At 48.5% G+C, this 16,658-nt stretch overlaps 1 protein-coding gene across 5 annotated transcripts in view; it reads left to right on the top strand.

Annotated features, from left to right (window-relative positions):
• CRTAP (cartilage associated protein) overlaps positions 1–16,658 on the top strand; it is a 35,897-nt gene that overhangs the window by 6,880 nt on the left and 12,359 nt on the right. For 3 of the 5 annotated variants that reach the window (XM_055284697.2, XM_055284699.2, XM_063612657.1), the window contains exons 2-4: positions 2,375–2,524; positions 10,109–10,280; positions 15,575–15,703. In XM_055284697.2, coding sequence (XP_055140672.1) covers positions 2,375–2,524; positions 10,109–10,280; positions 15,575–15,703 — 451 coding nt within the window. The remainder of the gene's footprint in view (positions 1–2,374; positions 2,525–10,108; positions 10,281–15,574; positions 15,704–16,658) is intronic. The other 2 variants (XM_055284704.2, XM_055284702.2) reach the window with 2 other exon arrangements.

Below are 16,658 nucleotides of genomic sequence, written 5' to 3'. Positions count from 1 at the left end.
CTTTTCTTTCTTTCTTTCTTTTTTGAGACGGAATCTCGCTGTGTCACCCAGGCTGGAGTGCAGTGGTGCGATCCTGGCTCACTGCAACCTCCGCCCCCCGGGTTCAAGCGATTCTCCTGCCTCAGCCTCCCGAGTAGCTGGGATTACAAGCACCTGCCACTGCGCCCAGCTAATTTTTGTCTTTTTAGTAGAGACGGGGTTTCATCATCTTGGCCAGGCTGATCTTGAACTCCTGACCTCGTGAGCCACCCACCTCGACCTCCTAAAGTGCTAGGATTACAGGCATGAGCCACTGCTCCCAGCCTCTGTGCCCCTCTTTCTAAGTGCTCTTCTGAGAATTAGTGACTCTAATTTCATTGGCAAATGCTTTAAAAGGCAGCATTCATACCCTCTCCCTTCCTTCTAGCCGAAGACTAGCCTTTTTCCGGCCAGGAGTGTGAAGCTTTCTATAGGGCTGTTTTAAAGGCAGCCCTGCCACAAGCCACTAGTTGGCATTCCCAAAACATCAGCATTGACATCTGGGAGTCTGCCCTCATCATCACCCACCACTTCTCTGATGTGGCCGCTGCCATTGTCTCAAAATGACTTGGTTCCAATTCTGGGGCAATTCGGTACAGATATATGCCATGCTATGACTCTTAGAAATCTAGGGTATACCAAATATTCCTTTATTTTCTCTGTCTAAACCGAATTCCCTAATCCTGCCTTGGAGCGTCCCTCTGGATTGGCTGAATCTCTGTGCACACGCACAGGTGCCTGCCCTTCTCCCTACCAGGTTGTGCCAAGAGTCCATCAGCGTGGGGGGCCCTCTGGTTGGTGGTCATGAGTCCTCACAGGGAGGCCTCTGCATCCTTACTTGCCTGCCCTCCTGCGGCCCCCCCATAACATACCTGTTCTTCCTGAGGACTTCTGCCCTCTTGGACACTGCTGATAAGTGCCAGCCCTGAAGCTCCGGGGCCCACAGGCCTGCTGCTCCCACAGATCCCAAGGGAAACTTTTTTCCTAGCCTGGGAGATTCCCTTTCTCCCCCTTCTTCTTCCAGGCCAGTCAGCTTCTTCCTGCAGCTCCTCTCCAATTTCTTTCTGCCCTCAAACCTGTCAGGCTCTTTTGTGAGCACAGGTTTTTTTCAAGTGAATAATTTGCTGGTTCTGACCAGACATCTTCCTCCCCTGAGGCACTGAAACTCAGAATCATTGGCCCCTTCAATGGAGAGAAGACAGAGGGGAAAAGAGAGGAAAATGTGAATTAATTTTATTATATTTTATGGTCATAATGTCATTATGTTCAAATCACAGATACTTATCGTGTCCTGCCTTGTCCTGAGGACTCTGTGAGGCACCAGGAATCCAGACAATGAATGACACACAGCTGGATCCCCCGAGGATCATAGTCTGATGGGGGAGATAGACGTACCACTGAGATTGCAGGGTGGCATAAAATGCAGGAAGGCAGAACCCAGAACTAACCCAACAGAGAAGATCTTAATAGAGGCCACTAGGAGACAGGAAGAACTTAACAGAATATATGGTTCATGCAGGTGGGGATTTTTTTTCCCCCCGTTTTGCTTATTGTTATAGACCCACAACCTAGAAATTGTGCTCTTATAATATGACATTTATTTGCTGCGTGAATGAATGAATAAGTGAGGAGGTGGTGGAGTCATTGAGAATGTTAGCAGAAGGTCTGTGGGGGATTTGGGAAAACAATATATTTGTCAAGGTTCCAGTGGAAAAGATTTGGTGCAGTCATATTGGGTAATTGGAGGAAAGTTTAAGAAGGTGTGTGCAGTGCATGGGGAATCCACAAGAGATAGTGTTCTGCCACAGGAGTGATAGCAGTGGGATATGACCAACCCTAGGCCAAAAGGGGCAGGGGAGAGAGCAATGACTGAAACCAGGAAGGAGGGAGACTCTATGGAGAGGGTCACCTGGAGAAGAGCTGTGACCTTCAATTAAGGGACATAGCAGCCCAAGATGACTGTGCAGGGAGGGAACCAGGAAATGAAATAACACGACCTTACTCTCTTCCCTTCCTCAGTCACCTACTGGGGCTCCTCATGGGTGAACCTCTTTGGAAGCCAGAGAGCGAGGAGTCTGTTGTTATAGTCCACACAGGCCAGCCTCCTGGGGCACGTAGCCAGTGCAGAGTAGATTGGGAAAGGCAGACCGAGGCCATCCAGACAGTTGCTTTCAAGAAATCAGCACTTGTCTCACAGTGCCTGGACTTGGTCTTGAGGGGCCCCGGAGTCACGGAAACTTTAGCTGGAAAAGTCTTAGCAACACAAAGTTTCTGAAGGACTAAGCAGATATTCTTGTCTTAGGGAAATTAGCACTCAGCATCCGTGGAGTAGCTTTTATGTTCTTTGTCCTTTCAGGCAAATAATCTCCCCAAAGCCATTGCAGCTGCTCACACCTTTCTACTGAAGCATCCTGATGACGAAATGATGAAGAGGAACATGGCGTATTATAAGAGCCTGCCTGGTGCCGAGGACTACATTAAAGACCTGGAAACCAAGTCATATGAGGTATATTTGGATTTTTATGTGGCAGTTAGTGGCAACCTGGACTGTTAAAGAAATGTCTCTCCATAAGCAGCTGCTGATAGCTAAAGACCTCTAGTGATTTTTGGTGACATTTGCTGAATATTATGACAATAGAAATGATTGACTTTTAGCACAAAGTGATCCATTTAATAATGACATTTTGTATGCCATGATGATTTTTTTTTTTTTTTTTGAGACGGAGTCTTGCTCTGTCCCCCAGGCTGGAGTGAGTGCAGTGGCGCGATCTCGGCTCACTGCAAGCTCCGCCTCCCGGGTTCACGCCATTCTCCTGCCTCAGCCTCCCAAGTAGCTGGGACTACAGGCGCCCACCAACACATCCGGCTAATTTTTTGTGTTTTTAGTAGAGACGGGGTTTCACCGTGTTAGCCAGGATGGTCTCGATCTCCTGACCTCGTGATCCGCCGGCCTCGGCCTCCCAAAGTGCTGGGATTACAGGCTTGAGCCACCGCGCCCGGCCAATGCCGTGATGATTTTAAAAGCCATGTTCCCTTTAAATGCTACATTTTAGAAACATGGTCATTTAATCATTTAGTTTTAAGAGGGTAGATTAAAGACATATCCTGGAAATCATCTAAAAATGACCAGGAACACAAGAAATAGAAACAAAAATCTCCAGTTTTGATGAAATGAGAGGGCATATATTTTTATACACACATGCACACAAACACACCCTAAATATATTAAGGTAGAAAATAAATACGAGTTAGGAAGGCTGATGTGACAGAATAGAGGATACTTAAATCTGCACATCTATGAAGAAGAGTTTTGATGAGAATTAGTCATAAGAACAACAATAAGAAAGAACGATCTCGCCCTTTTGAGCACTCACTATTGTCAGGGTCTTCTGGAACTCAGGCACTGGGGGCCTGGGTAGCAAGCAAGGGCAGGGCATTGTTGAAAACGGGGATTTGGCTGGGCATGGTGGCTCACGCCTGTAATCCCAGCACTTTGGGAGGCCGAGGTGGATGTATCACCTGAGGTCAGGAGTTTGAGACCAGCCTGGCCAATATGGTGAAACCCCGTCTCTACTAAAAATACAAAAATTAGCTGGGCGTGGTGACACATGTCTGTAAACCCAGCTACTCGGGAGGCTGAGGCAGGAGAATCACTTCATCCCGGGAGACAGAGGTTGCAATGAGCTGAGATCGTGCCACTGCACTCCAGCCTGGGCAACAGAGTGAGACTCTATCTCAAAAAAAAAAAAAAAAAAGAAAATGGGGATATGTGGAAAATATCCACTAGGAGCTATAGTTCCCAAGGCCTGACCACAGGGTTTTCTGTAGAGTGATCAGACTGCAGGCTCACTTTTTGACTGCTAGGGAAAATGTATTTGTGGAAGTCTCTTTTTGGGGGTATCTGTCAGTTTTCCAGGGAAGACTTTCACCAGCCTTCTGCAGGGCTGGTGGGGTGCACATACTCCTCTGCTGGTGTCTGAGAACCAGTGTGGGGAGAGGGATGGGGTCGCCCGGGTGAGTAGGAAGACTTCACCCGCTTCCTGACTTTTAGCCTCATGCCTCCACTTGGCGTCTGCTATGTCTGGTCCCTGACTCCTCAGCCTTTATGGGTGAAGTCTCTAAAATAAACTACCAGTCTGTAGTGAAGAGTGGCTTTGGGAGATGTGATCTCTTGGGTGGGTGGGTGGGTGCTGGGAGCAGACCCAGGGCCCCAACAGCCTGTTCAAACTTGCAGCTCTGCTTCTATCTCCATGCCTTACCCCAGCCTCCCGTGGTCCCTCATGCCTGCGCGTGCCAATGGGACGTATAGCTTGCTTCCCCTCTGGCCCCTCCTTTGTGACTGTTTCACTTCCTGCCTTTCCAAAAGTTGTTGAAATCTCATCTGCTGCTTGCTCCCTTCCCATTCTCCCATAAAAGCAATTTATGCCTTTCATAGTCTTCACTGTTGTTTTCATAGGGTTTGGGGAACGAAGCCGAGTGCGTGTGGTCAGTGCCCTGGGCTTATCTGGAATTCAGCTAGTCCTGTTGGCCCTCACTGGAGCCCTTTTGGGGTGGCTGTGCTGCCCTCCTGTGTGATCAGGGGCCTCCTCTTTCTGCTTGGTCCTTCTTGCTGCTGCTGCTGCCCTGCTGCTTCTGCAGAACCAGCTGCCTGGAGTTGGCTGCTTATTGACCCACTCTTCAGGAAAGCCTCCTTCAGTTCTCAGCCTGTCTTATTTCCAGGTCATGCTGCCTGCCCAGGAGGTTTAAGAAAATCCACCCTCGGCCAGGCGCAGTGGCTCATGCCTGTAATCCCGGCACTTTGGGAAGCCGAAGTGGGTGGATCATGAGGTCAGGAGTTCAAAACCAGCTTGGGCAAGATGGTGAAACTCTGTCTCTACTAAAAATATGAAAAAATTAGCCAGGCATGGTGGCGGGCACCTGTAATCCTAGCTACTCAGGAGGCTGAGGCAGAGAGAATTGCCTGAACCCAGGAGGCGGAGGTTGCAGTGAGCTGAGATTGCACCACTGCATTCCAGCCTGGGCGACAGAGCAAGACTCTGTCTCAAAAAAAAAAAAAAAAAAAAAAAAAAAAGAAGAAAATCCACTGTCTTTACCTGAGGCCTTAAACTTGGTGAAAATTCTAGGTCTAAGGGGTGCCCTCAGATACCCCCATTCAGGAGCAGCTGAGAAGGAACTCCAAATGGAGGGTCCCATGCTTATTCAGGGCCTGTCCTGGCCTCTGCAAGTTACCAGGTTTTGTATGTATCCAGGATCTCTACTTATTTCTTGGAGACCAAGCTAATTCCTTGGTCCTAGTTTATTTCTCTCTCTTTTTTATTTTTTGAGATGAAGTCTCCCCCTGTTGCCCAGGCTGGAGTGCAATGGCACGATCTCGGCTTACTGCAACCTCCACCTCCTGGGTTCAAATGATTCTCCTGCCTCAGCCTCCCATTATTTCTCTTCTAATCGAGTCTAATCAACAATTAGCAGAAAGTCCTTGAAGTTTCCACTGTCTGGCATGTGGTTGCCCTTCCTAGTAACCAGTGCTGATGCATGGTGGCACTTCTGTTTAACTGCATTGTTGGAGGCAGTGGGGTGACAGACACCTGCTGATATGGTTTGGATCTGTGTCTCCACCTAAATCTCATGTCGAATTGTAATCCCCAGGGTTGGAGGTGGGGCCTGGTGGGAGGTGATTGGATCATGGGAGTGGATCGTTTATTAATGGTTTAGCACCATCCTGTCTGTGCCATTCTCATGATAGTGAGTTATCATGAGACCTGGTTGTTTAAAAGTGTGTAACACCTCCCCACTCTCTTTCTTCCTTCTTCGCTGGCCGTGTGAAGTGCTGGCTCCCTGTTTGTCTTCTGCCATGATTGTAAGTTTCCTATGGCCTCCCCAGAAGCAGAAGCTGCTATGCTTCCTGTATAGCCTGCAGAACCATGAACCAATTAAACCTCTTTTGTTTATAAATTACCCAGTCTCGTTTTTTTTTGTTTTTTTTTTGACAGAGTCTCGCTCTGTCACCCAGGCTGGAGTACAGTGGCACGATCTCAGCTTACTGCCACCTCCGCCTCCTAGGTTCAAGTGATTCTTGTGCCTCAGCCTTCCGAGTAGCTGGGACTACAGGCGTGTGACTATACCTGGTAATTTCTATATTTTTAGTAGAGATGGGGTTTCCCTATATTGGCCAGGTTAGAGGTATTTCTTTATAGCAATGTGAGAACAGACTAATATACCTGCTCTCAAACTTATATTTTTCTTTTCGTTCCATTTTAAGAACCAGTTTTATTGAGGTACAATTTATATACAATATATTTATCAATTTTAAGTGTATAATGCAGTAAGTTTTGACAAATACATCCAGTCCTGTAACTGCCACCATAGTCACAACATAGAATATTTTCATCACCCCTGAACAATTTCCTCTTGTCCTTTTGTAGTCAAGTTTTTGCTGTAACCCCTGACTTCTGGCAGCCGCTGGTCTGATCTCTGTTGTAGTTTTCCCATTTTCCTTGATTCAGATTATTATCAAGGGCCTGCTACTTTTTGAATTGAACTAAATAAGAAATGTACCCATCATAAGCAAAGTAGAAAAATCTAGATATAGCCTTCCTTCCTTCCTTCCTTCCTTCCTTTCTTTCTTTCTTCTCTTTCCCTCTCTGGCCCAGGCTACAATCTACTCGGCTTGCTGCCGCCCGCGCCGCGGACTGCCTGGGACTGCCGGCGGGCGCGACCACTCCCTGCCTTTTCTCCTTTCGCTGCACGCACGCGTTCGCCATCTTGGCCACGCTGGTCGCCAGCTCCTGACGCCGAGTGCTCTGCCCGCCTCAGCCTCCCGAGGTACTGGGACTACAGACGGAGTCTCGCTCACCCAGTGCTCGGTGTTGCCCGGGCTGGAGTGCGGTGGCGTGGTCTGGCCTCGCGGCAGCCTCTGCCCCCCAGCCGCCTGCCTTGGCCTACCAGGGTGCTGGGATTGCAGCCCCTGCCCGGCCGCCGCCCCATCTGGGAGGTGGGGAGCGCCTCTGCCCGGCCGCCCCGTCTGGGAAGTGAGGAGCGCCTCTGCCCGGCCGCCCCGTCTGGGAAGTGAGGAGCGCCTCTGCCCGGCCACCCACCGTCTGGGAAGTGAGGAGCGCCTCTGCCCGGCCACCCACCGTCTGGGAAGTGAGGAGCGCCTCTGCCCGGCCACCCACCGTCTGGGAAGTGAGGAGTGCCTCTGCCCGGCCGCCCCGTCTGGGAAGTGAGGAGCGTCTCTGCCCGGCCACCCATCGTCTGGGAAGTGAGGAGCGCCTCTGCCCAGCCTTCCCGTCCGGGAGGTGAGGAGCGCCTCTGCCCGGCCGCCCCGTCCGGGAGAAAGTGAGGAGCACCTCTGCCCGGCCGCCCCGTCCGGGAAGAAGTGAGGAGCGCCTCTGCCCGGCCGCCTCGTCCGGGAAGAAGTGAGGAGCGCCTCTGCCCGGCCGCCCCGTCCGGGAAGAAGTGAGTAGCGCCTCTGCCCGGCCGCCCCGTCTGGGAAGTGAGGAGCGCCTCTGCCCGGCCGCCCCGTCCGGGAAGAAATGAGGAGCGCCTCTGCCCGGGCGCCCCATCCGGGAAGAAGTGAGGAGCGCCTCTACCCGGCCGCCCCATCCGGGAAGAAGTGAGGAGCGCCTCTGCCCGGCCACCCATCGTCTGGGAAGTGAGGAGCGCCTCTGCCCGGCCACCCACCGTCTGGGAAGTGAGGAGCGCCTCTGCCCAGCCGCCCCGTCTGGGAAGTAAGGAGCGCCTCTGCCCGGCCGCCCCGTCCGGGAAGCGAGGAGTGCCTCTGCCCGGCCGCCCCGTCTGGGAAGTGAGCAGCGCCTCTGCCCCCGTCCGGGAAGAAGTGAGGAGTGCCTCTGCCCGGGCGCCCCGTCCGGGAAGAAGTGAGGAGCGCCTCTGCCCGGCCGCCCCGTCCGGGAAGAAGTGAGGAGCGCCTCTGCCCGGCCGCCCCGTCCGGGAAGAAGTGAGGAGCGCCTCTGCCCGGCCGCCCCGCCCGGGAAGAAGTGAGGAGCGCCTCTGCCCGGCCGCCCCGTCCGGGAAGAAGTGAGGAGCGCCTATGCCCGGCCGCCCCGTCCGGGAAGAAGTGAGGAGCGCCTCTGCCCGGCCGCCCCGTCTGGGAGGTGAGGAGCGCCTCTGCCCGGCTACCCATCGTCTGGGAGGTGAGGAGCGCCTCTGCCCGGCCACCCATCGTCTGGGAGGTGAGGAGCGCCTCTGCCCGGCCACCCACCGTCTGGGAGGTGAGGAGCGCCTCTGCCCGGCCACCCATCGTCTGGGAAGTGAGGAGCGCCTCTGCCCGGCCACCCATCGTCTGGGAAGTGAGGAGCGCCTCTGCCCGGCCGCCCCATCTGGGAAGTGAGGAGCACCTCTGCCCGGCCACCCATCTTCTGGGAAGTGAGGAGTGCCTCTGCCCCGCCTCCCCGTCCGGGAGGTGAGGAGCGCCTCTGCCCGGCCGCCCCGTCTGGGAGAAAGTGAGGAGCGCCTCTGCCCGGCCGCCCCATCCGGGAAGAAGTGAGGAGCGCCTCTGCCCGGCCGCCCCATCTGGGAAGAAATGAGGAGCGCCTCTGCCCGGCCGCCCCGTCCGGGAAGAAATGAGGAGCGCCTCTGCCCGGGCGCCCCATCCGGGAAGAAGTGAGGAGCGCCTCTGCCCGGCCACCCATCGTCTGGGAAGTGAGGAGCGCCTCTGCCCGGCCACCCACCGTCTGGGAAGTGAGGAGCGCCTCTGCCCGGCCGCCCCGTCTGGGAAGTAAGGAGCGGCTCTGCCCGGCCGCCCCGTCCGGGAAGAAGTGAGGAGCGCCTCTGCCCGGCCGCCCCGTCCGGGAAGAAGTGAGGAGCGCCTCTGCCCGGCTGCCCCGTCGGGAAGAAGTGAGGAGCGCCTATGCCCGGCCGCCCCGTCCGGGAAGAAGTGAGGAGCGCCTCTGCCCGGCCGCCCCGTCTGGGAGGTGAGGAGCGCCTCTGCCCGGCTACCCATCGTCTCGGAGGTGAGGAGCGCCTCTGCCCGGCCGCCCATCGTCTGGGAGGTGAGGAGCGCCTCTGCCCGGCCACCCATCGTCTGGGAGCTGAGGAGCGCCTCTGCCCGGCCACCCATCGTCTGGAAAGTGAGGAGCGCCTCTGCCCGGCTGCCCCATCTGGGAAGTGAGGAGCGCCTCTGCCCGGCCACCCATCGTCTGGGAAGTGAGGAGTGCCTCTGCCCGGCCGCCCCGTCCGGGAAGAAGTGAGGAGCGCCTCTGCCCGGCCACCCATCGTCTGGGAAGTGAGCAGCGCCTCTGCCCGGCCACCTATCGTCTGGGAAGAAGTGAGGAGCGTCTCTGCCTTCCCGCCCCGTCTGGGAAGTGAGGAGCTCCTCTGCCCGGCCGCCCCGTGTCTGGGTAGAAGTGAGGAGCTCCTCTGCCTGGCCGCTCCGTCTGGGAGGTCTGCCACGGAGGCCAGAAGCAATGTGGGGGCTGGACGTGGTGGCTCATGCCTGTGGTCCCGGCACTCTGGGGGGTGAGGCGGGTTGATCACTTCGGGCTAGGAGTTCAAGACCAGTCTGGCCAACTTGGCGAAACATGAAGAATACAACAGACAGACCAACCAACCAACTCAATGACAGCAAAACAGGTCTACCCTGGAGTCATACTCTAATTTTTTCTATTTTCCTCCCTTTCTGATCCGTTATCCCACTTTCTTTTTCTTCCTCTTCCTTCTCCCTCTTCTTTGTCAAATAGAGGATTGAGTTATTATCACTGATCCATATAAAGTCCCTCTCTCATTTATTTTAACTCCCACCCCCCATTTCTATTCCCCAACTTCCCATGTGCAACCTTCCTAATATGTTTGATACGCATCTTTTTGTTTGTATGTATTTTTGGAAAATGTTTATTGTTTTTGTATGCAAAAAAAATTAATAAAAAAAAAAGATAAAAAAAAAAAAAAAAAAAAAAAAAAAAAAGAAAAATCTAGATATAAAGTAACTCACTGATTGACTTCTTTAAGGGCCAGTGTGGCTTCTTCAGAGCTAATGAGAGCGAGCTTGGTGGTGGTCTTGGTTCCCTTTGAGATTTCATGACTGTCTCCCTTCACGCCCAAGAGTGAGCTTCACTGGCTTCTCCATGCCTTTCAGAGCCTGTTCATCCGAGCAGTGCGGGCATACAACGGTGAGAACTGGAGAACATCCATCACAGACATGGAGCTGGCCCTTCCTGACTTCTTCAAAGCCTTTTACGAGTGTCTCGCGGCCTGCGAGGGTTCCAGGGAGATCAAGGACTTCAAGGATTTCTACCTTTCCATAGCAGGTTGGTGGTAGGTCAACAGGCTCGCTACTCCCATGGAATAATCTTCCTTAGATGTCTGCTCTCTGCCTGCATGCCTTCTAGATGCCTGGAGTGGCCTCTGAGGAATTTTTGAGCATACCTATTAATGGGTAACTGAGGGTAGTCACCACCTGCATAGATAAACCTTTGACTTGGCAGGGGCTTCTAGTGAAATCACTGAGAGAAGATTCAAGCACAGGCCTGCCAAGGTAGAATTCTGTGTCTGCTCTACTTGCTTACAGATTTCCTACAGTCATTTTGAAAAATAAAAATGGGCCCAGGAGCACCTCACTGACTCACATTACTGAGATAACTTTGATGATGGCAATTTTCCAACACATACAAAGGTAGAATGAACCTTTAAGTGGCCATCACTAAGGTAGCTTTCTGAAATTTTCTTTTCTGATTATAAAGCAATGTGTGCTCATTACAGGAAGTTTGGAAAATACAGAAAGGAAAAATGAAGAGAGGAAGAAAACGTAAAACTCTACACATAGGTAGCCCAGATTTCTCTGTAGTGCCTAGACATTTCCCAAGTGCCTTTACTGGGCAGCATCACTCCAGAAACTGGGAAATGGCTAAGGGAAGCTCTTTCCCAAAGTGGTTTGAGAGCACTGATCCTAGAACTGTGCCTTCCTGAAAGCGCTAGATAAGTAAAATCTGGACTGTACCTTGGATAAAGGTATCATGTCTATGTACTTGTTAAATAAGTCTGGGAATGGGCTGAGCACTGCGTCTCCCTCTTGAAGAATCATTGTGCACTTTAATGGTTAAAGGCCCTTAGAAATCCTGCAGTAGAGAAGCTCTTTTAAAGTTATTGAATCCAGAGTTTTCGGTTTTGTTTTTTTTTCCAGTCATTTTTTATTCATTAATCTCTTTCTGCAAAGTAGGTTTTTTTTGTTTTTGCCTTAAGAAAACTTTTTGTTATGGAAAATTTCAAACATATACAAAAAACAGAGAGAAGAGTAAATAAACCACCATGTACCCATGACCCAACTTCACAGTTGTCAACTCGTGGCCACTTGAGCTTCATCTAATTCCCACCTACTTTTCCTCTCATGTTATTTTGAAGCTAATTCCAGATGCCATATTATTTCATTTGTAATTTTTCAGTATATACTTTTAGAATTTAAGGACTCTTTGTTTTTTAAACATAACACCAAACTGTTACCCCTGTAAGAATTTTAACAATCATTTTTTGATCTCATCATTAAATACCTAAACAGTGTCCCAATCATTTCAGAAATGTCATAAATACATGTGTGTGCCTTTAATTTACCATTTGTTTGAATTAGGATCCAAATAAGGTCCATCCATTGCAATGGGTTATCTCTTGAAAATTTTTATTGTGGTAAAATATACGTAATATGAACTTTATTATTTTAGCCATTGTTCAATGTACACTCCAGTGGCATTGACTACATTCACATGATTGTGCAACCATCAGCACCATCCGTCTCTGGAACTTTTTATGTTTCCCCGAATTGAAACTCTGTATGCAATAACTCCCCATATCCCCTTCCCCCCAGCCACTGGCAGTGACCTTTCTACTTTCTGTCTTTGTGAATTCGACTACTCTAGATACATCACATAAGTGGAGTCATACAGTATTTGCCTTTTTGTGACTGGCTCATTTCACTTGGCATAATGTCCTGAAGTTTCATCCGTATTGTAGCAAGTTGGTTATCTTTTACGGCTCGTTTAATCCATAGGTTCTTCCGCCATATCTTTTCCCCTTTGCTGTTGAAGAACCTGCGTTTTTTGTCCCATAGAGATTCCCACGGTCTGGGTTTTGCTGACTGTATCCCCATGTTCCTCTGTCTTCTGTATTTCTTGTAAATCGATAATTGGATGTAGAAGCTTGAACACGCTCGGTTTGATTTTGTTTTGGGGTTTTAAATTTTGGTAGGAGTCAGCTGCTTCATAGTTGATGCTGAGTTCTTTCATCAGGAGGCACATAATGTCTGCAGTCTCTCTCCATCTATCTTTGATATAGCTAAGATATATATGTATTGTAAATCAAAGCGTATCTGAGACAAGTCTCAATTTAGACAGTTTATTTTGCCAAGTTAAGGATGTACTTGTGACACAGCCTCAGGAGGTCCTAACAACATATGCCCAAGGTACTCAGGGCACAGTTTGGTTTTATACATTTTAGGGAGACATGAGACATCAATCAATATATGTAAGACGTACATTGCTTCAGTCCAGAAAGGCAGGACAACCTGAAGTGGGAGGGGGTTTCCAGGTCATAGGTAGGTGACAGACAAATGGTTGCATTCTTTTGAGTTTCTGATTAGCCTTTCACTGAATACGCAATTTACAGGAATAGTCACTTATGCTTTAGTCTGGCTTAGTGAAACAACAGAGCAAAGGAAACAACCGTATATACATTTGTTCCATGTGAGCAGAGGGATGACTTTGAGTACTGCCCATCCTTTGTCCACAAAAACTTCCTTGTGGGCAAATTGTAAGAGAGATTTGTGGCTTTTTTTTTTTTAATTTTTGTAGCTATCTTATTTAGGAATAGGATGGGAAACAGGTTTGTCCTACGTGGTTCCCAGCTTGACTTTTCCCTTTGGCTTAGTGATTTTGGAGTCCTGAGATTTATTTTCCTCTCACAGTATAGATATATAGATATTTAGAGTTTCTTTAGTTTTTATTTTTAAATAATTTCAAACTTGTAGAGAAGTTGGAAGAATCGTACAAAGAACTCTCATGTACACCTTACCTAGATTCACCAATTTGTAACATTGATTGTGCCACATTTACTTTATTGCTCTCTCCATATGTGCTGTGGGTATAATTATTATCGTTATTATTTTATTTATTTATTTATTTATTTTTTGACATGGAGTTTCCCTCTTGTTGCCCAGGCTGGAGTGCAACAGCACAATCTCAGCTCACTGCAACCTCTGCCCCGTAGGTTCAAGTGATTCTCCTGCCTCAGCCTCCCGAGTAGCCGGGATTACAGGCATGCACCAACACGTCTGGCGAATTTTTATATTTTTAGTAGAGACAGGGTTTCACCACGTTGGCCAGGCTGGTCTTGAACTCCTGACCTTAGGTGATCCACCCACCTCAGCCTCCCAAAGTGCTAGGAGTACAGGCGTGAGCCACCACACCCGGCCTATTATATTTTATTTTTGAGACTGAGTCTTGCTCTGTTGCCCAGGCTGGAGTGCAGTGGCGTGATCTTGGCTCACTGCAACCTCTGCCTACCGGGTTGAAGCAATTCTCCTGTCTCAGCCTTCTGAGTAGCTGGGACTACTGGCAGGCGCCACCACACCTGGCTAATTTTTTGTATTTTTAGTAGAGACAGGGTTTTGCTGTGTTGGCCAGGCTGGTTTCAAACTCCTGACCCCAAGTGATCCGCCCGCCTTGCCCTCCCAAAGTGCTGGGATTATAGGCTTGAGCCACTGCACCCGGCTCTGTATAATTATTTTTATTTCAGAACTATTTGGAAGTATGTTGCACATGCATTATTACTCTTTACCCCATAATACTTCAGTTTATTTCCTAAGAACAATAATATTATCTAAATATCCATAGTAATTAAATTCAGGAAACTTCATATACTAGATACAATGCTTGTATTCAATCTGTAGTTCATATTCTCATTTTGTTAGTTGTCACAATGATGTTCTTTCTAGCACCTTTTTTTTTCCTGGTACAGGTTCCAGTTCAGAATCATGCTTCCTATTTGTCATCTTCCTTTAGAATTCCTTAATCTGGAACAATCCTTTGGCCTTTCTTTGTCTTTTTATGCCAATGATATTTTTAAAGAATATAGGTTAATTACTTTGTAAACATTCCTCATTTGGCTTTCTATGATGTGTCTTCACAGTTACATTCAGGTTGTGTATTTTTGGCTGGACCGCTATATAAATGTCCTCCTCAGGATATCACGTCAAGATATGTAGGATGTTTGTTTGCACTCTTATTGTTGATGTTAATTTTTTGTTGTTGGTGGTAGTAAGTATGGAGGCGTGCTTTCAAAGTCAACCAAAGTGGAATTAATAGTTCAAAGAGTAAATGTTTCTGTAAATTAATTTTAGTGTTTTCAGGTATCATTTCGTACTTCCTACCAGCAATGTTTGAAAGTGCCTGTTCTTCCACAGTCCTACTTACAAAATGTGTGCAACCCTCCTGGAGTCTTTTGCTTCTAGCTGCATAAAGGGAGAAAAGGGAGGGAGCCAAGCATCATGTGGGAGGTTTTAGGGATTAGGCCTAGAAGTAGCATTCCTTAATTGTTACTCTCAACATGTCATTGGCCATGACTAATCATATGGCCCCAACCTAGCTGCATGGGAAATGTAGTCTTTGACTATATTTAGGTTTACCTTACTGTCTTTCAAAGGCTGTGTAGATTCTATTATTTTATTTTATTTTATTTTTTTTGAGACAGAGTCTCGCTCTGTCGCCCAGGCTGGAGTGCAGTGGCGCAATCTCGGCTCACTGCAAGCTCCGCCTCCCGGGTTCACGCCATTCTCCTGCCTCAGCCTCTCCGAGTAGGTGGGACTACAGGCGCCCGCCACCACGCCCGGCTAATTTTTTTGTATTTTTAGTACAGACGGGGTTTCACCGTGGTCTCGATCTCCTGACCTCGTGATCCGCCTGCCTCGGCCTCCCAAAGTGCTGGGATTACAAGCGTGAGCCACCACGCCCGGCCGATTCTATTATTTTTATATACCGTAATTTATTAATCCTCATCCTATTGATTGGCATTTAGGTACTTACAAGTTTGTTTGTTTGTTGTTATAAACAGTGTTTATGTATGCCTATGTCTAAAGAAAATTTCCTGGAAGTAGACAGCTGGGTTGGAAAATATGTGTATTTTAACCTTTGATAAATTTTGCCAAATTGTTCTCCAAAAAGTTTGTTCCTGTTTTGCTTCCATCAACAGAGTATGAGAGTATAAGTTTCACTGTTCTCTTCTTAATACTACGTTATGAATTTGTAAAAATTTTGCAATTTAGTAGTTTCAATTATTTTGGGGGTAATTGTATTTCTTAATTACAAAAGAGGTGTAGCATCTCTCACAATGTTTTTTAGACATTTTAATAATTTCTGTTAATATCATTTGGCCATTTATATAGTGGATGTTCATCTTTTTCATATTGATTTGAAACAACTTTGTATGTTAAAGATTTTCAGCTCCTTGTAGGTGTCGCAAATATTTTTCTTTTAACTTTTTCATTTGGGCAGGAGGCAGAAGTAGCATGTTAAGAAAGTAATGGATGCCCTGCTCTGAAAATTTGTATGTTTTGTTTCAGATCATTATGTAGAAGTTCTGGAATGCAAAATACAGTGTGAAGAGAACCTCACCCCAGTTGTAGGAGGCTATCCGGTTGAGAAATTTGTGGCTACCATGTATCATTACTTGCAGTTTGCCTATTATAAGTGTAAGTAATCTTCTGTGACATCTTGGGTGAAGCACTTAGTCCTTCTAAGACTGTAAAAGAGAGGTAATAACTCTTAGCTATGGTTGCTGAGAGTTCATCGAGGTCACACTGACAACCTTGGTGCCATGCTTTGCACAAAAAGGCAGCATGGCTTAGTGATTCAGGGCAGAGCCTGTCACCACACTGTCTGGGTTCAATTTCAGCCTTATCACTTACTAGCTTCTCTGTGCTTTAGTTTCCTCATTGTGAGTAGAGATTGTAGTACTAACCTCATAGGATTGTCCTGAGGAGTAAATGAGTTAATAGATGTGAAATGTCTGGGGTATTCCCACACTGGCACATAACAAACTGTGTGTTTGTTTTTGTTATCATAATTTCCCTTCCTCCTCATCACTACCTTTACTTTTCAGACTGTTAGAATTTCTTTTCTTTTCTTTTTTCTTTCTTTCTTTTCTTTTCTTTTTTTTTTTTGAGACAGTCTTGCTCTGTTGCCCAGGCTAGAGTGCAGTGGTGTGATCTTGACTCACTGCAACCTCTGCCTCCCAGGTTCAAGTGATGCCCCTTCCTCAGCCTCCTGAGTAGCTGGGATTACAGGCATGCGCCACCACGCCCAGCTAATTTTTTGTATTTTTAGTAGAGATGTGGTTTCACTGTGTTGGCCAGGCTGGTCTTGAACTCCTGACCTCAAGTGATCCACCCACTTCAGCCTCCCAAAGTGCTGGGATTACAGGTGTGAGCCACTGCGCCTGTCCTGTTAGTTTCATTCTAGCTGGTCCTCCCTTGATCTGAAATGGGAGTTTCTCAATCAGAACGTTCTAGTGGACAATGGGAAGCAAACATGGGAGAGAAGAAAGTTCAGGGTTAGACTTCAGAGCCTGTGTGTTTCTGCTTTTCCTCCTCTCCCTGTACCTGACTTTGCCAAGTGCCACTTGTTTGCAGTGTGTCCCTTGGCAGT

Source organism: Symphalangus syndactylus, chromosome 1 (genome assembly GCF_028878055.3).
Source record: "Symphalangus syndactylus isolate Jambi chromosome 1, NHGRI_mSymSyn1-v2.1_pri, whole genome shotgun sequence".
In the NCBI taxonomy this organism is placed as follows: Eukaryota; Metazoa; Chordata; class Mammalia; order Primates; family Hylobatidae; genus Symphalangus; species Symphalangus syndactylus.
The sequence above is the reverse complement of the archived record's forward strand: the minus strand, read 5'-3'. Positions and strand labels throughout refer to the sequence as shown.